The 10,280-nt window shown below is 40.7% G+C and overlaps 1 protein-coding gene across 1 annotated transcript; it reads right to left on the bottom strand.

The window, feature by feature from the left end:
- Positions 1 to 7,581: 7,581 nt before the first annotated feature.
- LOC107479058 (uncharacterized) lies at positions 7,582 to 8,124 on the bottom strand. Its single transcript, XM_016099203.1, has one exon. The coding sequence runs from the start codon at positions 8,122 to 8,124 to the stop codon at positions 7,582 to 7,584; it is 543 nt and encodes a 180-aa protein (XP_015954689.1).
- Positions 8,125 to 10,280: the final 2,156 nt, after the last annotated feature.

The raw sequence follows: 10,280 nt of genomic DNA, 5'->3' as shown, positions 1-10,280 counted from the left end.
ATAATAAAAACTAACTAAAACATACTAAAAACATACTAAAAACAATGCCAAAAAGCGTACAAATTATCCGCTCATCAGGACTTAGAGGGAGCTCCAAGCCATCTAAAAGGAATAGATCTCACACATGAGGCCAAAGGGTGGTATGAGATAGTGCGGAGATCTATACTCCCTACTGCAAACACCTCAGAAGTCACAATCAAGCAAGCTATCCTGACATATTGCATCTTAAAGGGAGGAGAAATCAACCTCTCACAGCTCATAGTAGACATCATTCAGGAGATGGCTGAGGACACAGGCAAAACAAGGCTTGGTCACCCAAGCACTATTCTGAGGCTGTGCAACAGGGCTGGGGTGCTCTTTGAAGATGAGGATACAGAGAAAGTGAAAGGAAGCAGAGGAATCACTAGGCGACTAATAGAAGGTGCCACTGATGATGACAACCAAGAGGAAAGAAGATCCCAAGGAAGAATAAGAAGACCACAAGTGGAGGGAGAGCAAGCTTCTAGTGCATTAGATTTGAGCCAAATACAGAGAGCCATTGAAGAATTGTCTCAGCAATTCATGAGAGCACATGAGCAATAGTAAGAATAATATCTGAGGCAATAGGAGCAGTATCTGAAGGATAGAGAGCAACAAGAGAAATGGCAGCGCTAAATGGTAGAACAACAAGAGAAATGGCAGCAACAAATGATGGCTCAACAACAAGAATTTCAAACAAGAATTCTTGAGGGGCAAAAGGAACAATCAGTAGAATTTCAAAAGTCACATGAAGGATTGTTTCTAAGGCAAGCCAGATATGGGGAATACACTCAAAATCTGTATCAGTAGAAGAATATATATTATACCATTGGAGAGAGTAGGCATGTAGATAGGATAGAGTATGATGAAGACACCCAAGCAAAGTTGGATTATTTGACCCACAGCATGCCAGCATTGAATCCATAGATCAAGCCATTTGAGTAATGCCAAGAGTTAGTGGACCATCAGAGAGTAAGAACCAAGAAGCATTCAGCACGTATGCAGCATAGATTAGAGGAAGTTGGACTCTCAGGTCTGATAGACCCTATCTGGGATAGAAGGTGCCCTGTTGAAGAGCCTCAAGATTACACTAAGAAGAAGAAGAAGAAAGGAGAATCAAACAAGGATCATGACAATTAGAAGGTGGTGGAGTTTCTTTCATGTTTTTCAATTAAATAAGGAAGATGCATCCCTGAAAGATGAGATGCCTCCAATTGCTTTATGTTATGCACTTTCATATTCTGAGTAGTTTTCTTACAAGTGAATTGCATTATGTTTGTCATTCCTCATTAGCTTGAATTTTGTTTTGTTTCCCTGCTGCATGAATAAAAGAAAAATGTTTGAAATAGAAAGTGAATATTCAATGTTGTAGAAGTTAGAATGAAATTCAGTGGTGGTATTTGTTTGATTTAATGGTTAGCTCAAATAACAAAAGCTGCATAATAACATGTTCTTTGAAGTGTGAATTAGTTTGCTGCTATAAAGCCTGTTATCAATGAATATCCTTTTGAGAATGAAGCCAAATAAGAAAGAAAAAGAAAAAGAAAATCCAAGAATGGGCAAAAAAAACAAACAATAAGGCTAGACGCCAATAGCTTGGACCCTAGGACATATGCCTGTGGTGCTTTTGTACTAGGATATGCTTGGACAATTAGGTTCTGAGGAATATTTTAAAATTTGGCCACTTGGATTAACTAATCTGGGATTGCCAACCGAAAGTCCATTATCAAGAGCAACCTAGTTACAAAGCATTTAGTGATCCAAAGAGATACTGGGCATCAATGTTCCTAGGAAGAAATTGTGAGCCAAGTGTCTGTGGTGAAGAAGTGCTAAGCAAAATTGAGTCAAAAAGGGGCTGCTGCAACACTTGACACCAAGCCTTCATCAATAAATAAGCTTTCTAAAGCAAAAGAAAGAAAGAAAAAGCTAGCAAGGGAACAATCAAAAGTAAGGCATTATAGCAGCAACTCTAGTGAACCTTTAAAGAAACATTTCTTATCTATCAGCAAAGAATAAGTGAGCTACATTTGTCTGCATAAAATCCCATGAACCAAGTTCAATTACCTGCTAAATAAGGACATGTATGCTTCTTTGTTTCATCTCATTTCTTCTTATGTTTAGTGTTTGCTTGGGGACAAGCAAGGTTTAAGTTTGGTGTTGTGATGACAAGTGGTGCACGAAATTGTGATCTCAATGGCGCCAACAACTTGGTACGCACAATTGTAATCTCAACTCTTTTTCACAACTTCGCACAACTAACCAGCAAGTGCATTAGGTTGTCCAAGTAATAAACCTTACGTGAGTAAGGGTCGATCCCATGGAGATTGTCAGCTTGAAGCAAGCTATGGTTATCTTGTAAATCTCAGTCAGGTGGATTTAAATGGTTATAGAGTTTTGATAATTAAAAGATAAATAAACATAAAATAAAGATAGAGATACTTATGTAATTCATTGGTGGGAATTTCAGATAAGCGTATGGAGATGCGTTATTCCTTCTGAATTTCTGCTTTCCTATAGCCTTCTTCCAATCCTTCATACTCCATTCTATGGCAAGCTGTATGTTCAGGCATCACCGTTGTCAATGGCTACCTCTCGTCCTCTCAGTGAAAATGGTCTGGCTACGAGTTACGTAGGGCTAATCATCTATCGGTTTTAACTTTTGTTGGAATAGGATCCATTGATCCTTTTGCGTCTGTCACTACGCCCAACATTCGTGAGTTTGAAGCTCATCACAGTCATCCCATCCCAGATCCTACTCGGAATACCACAGACAAGGTTTAGACTTTTCGGATCTCAGGAATGCTGCCAATTGATTCTAGCTTATAACACGAAGACTCTGATCTCAAGGAATTGAAGGCTCTGTTGTTAGGAGAGGCAATCAAATGCATGGACCAGGAATCCAAGAGATATGCATTCAAGCTTGTTTTCATGTAGAACGAAAGTGTTTGTCAGGCACACGTTCATAAGTTGAGAATGGTGATGAGTGTCACATAATCATCACATTCATCATGTTCTTGTATGTGAATGGATATCTTAGAATAAGAATAAGCATGAATTGAATAGAAGAACAATAGTACTTTGCATTAATACTTGAGGGACAGCAGAGCTCCACACCTTAATCTATGGTGTGTAGAAACTCCACCGTTGAAAATACATAAGTGATGAAGGTCCAGGCATGGCTATGAGGCCAGCCCCCAATGTCTAAGGACTAACATCTAAAGATGATCTAAAGATGTTCCCAAAAGTCCAAAGATGTGAGTACAATAGTGAAAAGTCCTATTTATAGTAGACTAGTTACTAGGGTTTACAGAAATAAGTAAATGATGCAGAAATCCACTTCCGGGCCCACTTGGTGTGTGCTTGGGCTGAGCATTGAAGCTTTCATGTGTAGAGACTTTTCTTGGAGTTAAACGCCATCTTGCAGCCTATTTTGGGCTTTTAACTCTAGCTTGTAACCTATTTCTGGCGTTTAACGCCAGAATAGGGCAGGAGGTTGGCGTTTGAATGCCAGTTTGCGTCATCAAAACTCGGATAAAATATGAACTATTATATATTTCTGGAAAGCCCTGGATGTCTACTTTCTAATGCAATTGAGAGCACTCAATTTGGACTTCTTTAGCTCCAAAAAATCCATTAAGAGTGCAGGGAGGTCAGAATCCAAAAGCATCAGCAGTCCTTTTTCAGCCTCTGAACCAGAAATGTGAATTTTGCTTAAAAACTAATAAAAATATACTAAAAAGTAGCTAGATCCTACTAAAATCTACCTAAAAACAATGCCAAAAAGTGTATAAATTATCCGCTCATCAACAAGTCATCTCCTGCTAGCTTTTCAAGCATTTTTCACTTGTTTCATTAGGTTTTATGCACTTTCTTGCATTATAAGTAAGTAATTTGGAGTGGATTTGCATGATTATGTCAATTCAATCAACCATCATTTATTTGACACAAAATCATGAGGTTTAAGCTAGAATTAGTTGGTTTTTGAATGATTTATAAAACTTGTGAATTTGGTGATGTTTTGATTGGTTGTTTTGATTGCTTGTAGGTGAAGAAATGGAAAAAGAAATCTTAGAGTACGCTTTGGATCTTAGGTCATGCTTTGAAAAGCGTGACCCAAGACATAAAAGCGTGGTGATCATTCAAAGAAGTGTGGCACTCAACCAAGGCAAGGAGCATAGTGCTCACTAATTGAGCGCAACGCTCTCTAATTGAGCGCTAGAGCAAAGACCAAGGGAGCAAAGGCGTGGCGCTACGTTGAGAGTGTTAATTGAGCGCTTCAAGGAGGCACTCAAACATGTAGCGCTCCGTTAACTTATTTCACTTTTTCGTGGATCTCAACAAAGAAAATCAAGGAGCAAGCACTCAAATTGGGGCACCCAAGGTTCAAAATAGGGACAAGCGCATGAAAGAAAGGGCGGTACGTGAACTTAAGTCACTGAGCGCTATGCTTGGCAAAGAAATTGGCCAAGGTGGCTTCACCAAGGTTCGAAGAGGGAGCCTCACTCCAAGGCAAGAAGCGCTGCGTTGGAATCACTAACTGAGCGCTACACATAAGAAGGAAATTGGCCAAAAGGAGGCTACCAGGGCTCGAAGTGAAGACCAACTCAAAGGCAAAGGAGCGCTACGTTTCCTTACCAAACGGAGCACTATGTCAAGAAGCTTGGCCCGAGCCTGGGACGAGCTACGTGAGCACTACGTTTGGTTACATAACTGAGCGCTCCACTGGAGGTGGTTCCTTAGTCCAATTTCAATCAAAAGCCAATTTGGATCCACTTCTTCACCAATTTGAAAAGCCCACTCTTCAATTTTAGTTTGATTTGTAGAGGACCTTTTTGCTCACTTTTCAATTTTACTTTTAGCTCATTTTTCATTTTTAGTTTCACTGAGAGCTCTGTAACTGAGATTGGATCTGAGTCTTGCTCTCTAGTTTTCATTTTACTTTCTTCTGCAATCTCTACTTTCTGTTTTAAATTTTGGATTGAGATTGAAGGAATTCTGTTTCAATTCTTGATCTGAAATTCATCTTTGTTCTTCTACTGCATAATTCTGAGAATTTAGAAATTGGATTTGATTTTCATTTGTTGTGTCATTTACATTTCTTCTGCAATTTATTTTCTGTTTGATCAAAGGTGTAATTGAGATCTAGATCTGTGTTATAATCTCTTGCTCCTCTTAGATCTTCAATTTTTCTTTTAGATTTCATAATTGAGCTGAGTTTTCTTTCTGTTTATTTCTTGAATTAATTTTTCATTTATGTTTAGATCTTCTGCAACTTCACTTCATCTTCTACTTCTCTGATTGATTGCACTTTACATTTTCCTATTGAATTCTGAATCCTAGCTCCCAAATCCCTTTTGCTCTTTAAGAAATTTACATTTCTCAGCAATTTAGATTTAGTCATTTAGTTTTCTTGCACTTTAAGCTTCAGCTCTTTACATTTCTTGCAATCTAAGCTTCCGCTCTTTACATTACTTGCACTTTAAGTTTCAGCTCTTTTACTTCTTCTGCAGTTACTATTCTGTCAATTTTCCCTCTCCTTTTTATTTTCATGCAATTTAGCTTCTGTTGATCACAATTCACTCAAATCATCAACTATTTGCTTAACTAAACTAATCACCTAACTAAAATTGCTCAATCCATCAATCCCTGTGGGATCGACCTCACTCATGTGAGTAATTACTACTTGATGCGACTCGGTACACTTGTCGGTGAGTTTTGTGTGGAATTTTTTTTCCACCAATCATGCAATACATAAGACATCTTGAAAAGTTTTTAGAAATAAACTACTTAAATAGAAAGCAATGAAATCCTAAAGGTGATCATGCAACTAGAATAGAAAGCAGGAAATACAGAGATAAAACTAGACCACCTTAGTGATGGTGGCTGCTGCTCCCTCCAGAAAATCCTCCGGAGTGTTTAAGCTCCTCAATGTCACTCCCCTGCCTCCTCTGCTCCTCTATCATTCTCCTTTGATCTTCCATCATCTAATGGAGGAGAGCAAACTGGTCCTGATATTCCAGCCTCAGCTGATCAACTGATGATATCAGCTCCCCTAAAGATGTGATCAGCTAATCCCAGTAGTCATAGGGAGGAAAGTACATCCCTTGAGGCATCTCTGGAATATCCTGTGGAGGTGGTGAAACTGGCTATTGCTACGGTCCTTGCACGGGCCCCCTTGCGCTTTCCATACCCTTTTTTGTGATTGGCCTCTCCTTTTTTAGCAGGGTATCTCCCTCTATGTGAGCTCCATCTGTTGTACATAAGCGGTAAATAAGATGAGGGAAGACCAGCCTCGCAGAGGTAGAGGGCTTGTCATCTACTCTGTAAAGCTCCTGAGGAATCACCTCATGTACCTCCACCTCATTGCCGAGTATAATGCAGTGGATCATCACTGCTCCCTCGACTGTAACATCAGAGTGGTTACTTATAGGGATGATAGAGCATTAGATGAACTCCAACCATCCTCTATCTACTGGCCTAAGGTCAAGCCTACCCAGCTAGTAAGACCGACCTTGAGCATTCCTCCTCCACTCATCAAGGACTTGATCCAACCTTTAGTCAGTGTTGACCCTACGAATGTATGAGTGAGGGTCCTCTCATGGCTCTGGTAATAATAGCGCCACCCTCACACTCTCTGGGCTAAAATCCAAGATGTATCCTCTGTCCGTGGTGTGCCAATTAGAGCCGCTCTAAGTTCACGCTTTTATCATGCTTTTTCGTTACCCATGCATTGGCGTAGAATTCCTTCACCATCAAGACTCCAACTTCGGTCATGGGGTTGGCTAGAACTTCCCAACACCGTCTCAGAATCTGGTATAGGATCTCCGAGAACTCATCATCCTTCAGCTTGAAGGGGACCTCGGGAATCACCTTCTTCTTCCTCACCACATCATATAAATGGTCTTGAACTGCTCTCATTTGGATGTTAAACGTCCAACTCTTTACTCCTCCCCTGGGCACTGAACACTAGCCTGGCATTTGGCACCACCAGCGGGTCTCCTCCAGGGTGTGCTGTTTTTCCTTTTGCGCATCCCTATTCATGTTCTAAGTGCTATACATGATCACAAGCATCATAAAAACTAGAAAAATTATGGAATTCAATATAAAATAAATTATTATGAAATCAAACTCAAATACTTAAGTAAAACTGAGATAAAATAAAACTAAACTATAGGATACGTATGGTTGGGTTGCCTCCCAACAAGCGCTTCTTTATCGTCATTAGCTTGATGGACAGCTCCTTTACGAAGGTTCATAGGGGCTCAGATCTTCACCCTTTATTGCAAACTTTCTTCCTGTGCTCTCATGAATTAATTCAACATGCTCTAGAGACAAGATTCTGTTCACCGTGTGTGGTATGACTGGATTTCTTGTGAAGACCACTCTCATGCCAGGTGAGAAGTCTTCAGTATGAATCTTCTTGTTCCTCTAGCCTTTGGGTACTTTCTTTTTGGGGCCTTTTCCTTCAATGGTAGGTAGTGAATGCCCAACACCAAACTTAGGTTTGATGTCCGGAGGCTCTGTATGGCTTTCCACTGAATGAGAAGGCTTGAACATTGAGCTCTATATGCTAGTACCACTTTTGTCTGCGAGAGGTTGATGCTTAGTAATTTTGAACAACAAATGGTCCTCATGCATCCTCAGGACTAACTCTCCTCTCTCTACATCAATCAAGGCTCTCCCAGTAGCTAGGAATGGCCTTCCTAGGAGGATGGAGTCATCCTTTTCCTCTCTAGTGTCAAGTATCACAAAATTCGCAGGGAGGTAAAGGTCTTCAACCTTTACAAGGACATTCTCCTCCACTCCAAATGCCCGCTTCAGGGACTTGTCTGCCACCTCCAATGAGATTCTTGTGGGCTGCACCTCTTGAATCCCCAGCTTCTTCATCACAGAGAGAGGCATCAGATTTATGCCTGATCTAAGGTCGCAAAGTGCCTTCTCAAATGTGATGGTACCTATACTACAGGGAATTAGGAAGCTTTCGGGATTTGGAAATTTTTGAGGTAACCTCTTTTGCACCAGTGTACTACACTCTTTTGTCAGCACCACGGTTTCATTTCCTCTCAGGGCCTTCTTCTTAGAAAATATACTTTTCAAACAGGCCATATAAGGAGGCTTTTTTTCCAAACCTCAGCAAAAAGAATATTGATTTGAAACTTCTTGAAGACTGCCAAGAATTGAGCAAATTGCTTATCCTTGGTCTCCTCTTGCACGCTCTGAAGGTGTTGTACCTCAGGCTCTTATATTGGGGCGTGTATAAGTGCACTATCTGTCTCCTTTTGAGCCTTTTTCTCCTTCAAATCCTTAGCATCATCCTCCCCCTTAAGCACGGCCTCCCTTCCCATGGTGAGGGCTATGCACTCTTCCCTTGGATTTACCTCTGTGTTGCTTGGAAGAGTGTTGGGAGGTCTCTCAGGTATCCTGCTACTCAACTAAGCCACTTAGATTTTCAAGTTCCGAATTGAGGACCGAGTCTCCTACATAAAGCTATGAGTGGTCTTGGAAAGGTCAGAGACTATTATGGCTAAGTCAGAGAGGCTGTGTTTAGACGTCTCCATTTGCTGCTGAGAGGGTTCGAACTGTCTGTTGTTGAACCTATTTTGATTGGTTCCACCTTGGTTGTTGTTGAAGCCCTGTTGAGGCTTCTGCTGCTCCCTCTATCCAAAGTTAGGGTGATTCCTCTATTACTGGTTGAAAGTATTTGCATATGGATCATTGTTAGTATTTCTAGAGGAATTTCCCATGTAAATCACTTCCTCCATGGTTGGTTGAGCAGCATCACACACGTCCCCTTGAGTGTAGCTCTCAGTCATACCATATGATACATCTTGAGTGTTGACAGCTGAAACTTGCATCCCAGTCAAGTGCTGAGAGATCATGCTTATCTATTGGGACATAAGCTTGTTTTGAGCCAAAATGGCGTCTAGTGTGTCCACCTCCATGACTCCTCTCTTTTGAGTGGTCCTAGTGTTCACAGGGTTTCTTTTAGAGGTGTACATGTACTAGTTGTTGGCAACCATCTTAATAAGATCATCTTCCTCCTCAGGCGTCTTTTTCATGTGTAGAGAACCACCTACAGAATGATCCAATGACATTTTGGCCATCTTAGAGAGTCCATCATAAAAGATCTACAGTCGGGTCCAGTCTGAAACCATGTCTGAGGGGCATCTCTCGATCATCTACTTGTATCTCTCACATGCCTCATAGAGGGACTCTCCCTTTTTTTTGTTTGAAGGTTTGGACATCCATTCTAAGTTTACTCAACTTTTGTGGTAGAAAAAACTTGGTCAGAAATCCAGTGACCACTTTATCCCATGTGTCCAGGCTCTCTTTGAGTTGAGAATCAAGCCACAACTTTGCTCTGTCCCCTATAGCAAAAGGAAAGAGCACGAGCTTATAAACTTTAGGGTTCACTCCATTCATCTTAACAGTATCATAGATCTGTAGGAAGTCAGATATGAATTTGTTGGGGTCCTCCTGCGGGAGTCCATAGAACTGACAGTTCTGTTGCACCAGAGTGACCAGTTGAGGTTTAAGCTCGAAATTGTTGCCACCAATGGCACGTACAGATATGATGCGCCCATAGAAGTCAGCAATGGATGCAGTGTATGAGCTAAGCACCTTCCTTGCTTACTCTTCAGCATTCGGATTCCCTCTATTAGCTGCCATAGTGGTCTCTTCAACTTCCTTTTCAAAGGTTTCCGTGAGATTCTTTCCAGCTTTGTAAGCTTTAGTTTGTTGCAAACACTGCCTTAAGTGTAATACCCGGTCTAACCGAAATTAGTTAAATAATAAGTTAAATAGGAGCGAATATGGGTGGAAGTTTTGGCAATTGGAATTTGATGATTTAAATATGATATCTGGATTCAGTGAATTTTTCCGAGTCAGAAGACATAGTTTTCTGCGTAAAAGCGCGTAGTGGAATTTTGACCGGCAGTACCGGCTGAGACCTATCTGGTACTGCAGCTGAGAAAATTGATTATGAGTAAATAAGATTAAGAAATGAGGAATTATGATTAGGGGAGGTAGAAATATTTGAAGTGCGATTTAGAGCGCTAATCTTAAAGGTTTTGGTCTAAAATTGGGCCAACGGACAAAAATAAGTGAACTGGGCCTAAGTGGGCCCAAGACCCAACATATATAAACATTAGTTATGAGCATTTCAGCTCATTTTGCCCTAAAGAAGGGGTGTTGGGCGCTGAAATTGGGAGAGAGAAGAGAAGAGAGAAAACCTAACTCTCTTTGATCTTCAAACCACCATA

The sequence above is a fragment of the Arachis duranensis genome, chromosome 3, assembly GCF_000817695.3.
Source record: "Arachis duranensis cultivar V14167 chromosome 3, aradu.V14167.gnm2.J7QH, whole genome shotgun sequence".
Lineage (NCBI taxonomy): Eukaryota > Viridiplantae > Streptophyta > Magnoliopsida > Fabales > Fabaceae > Arachis > Arachis duranensis.
This window is presented reverse-complemented; position numbering and strand designations above follow the sequence as displayed.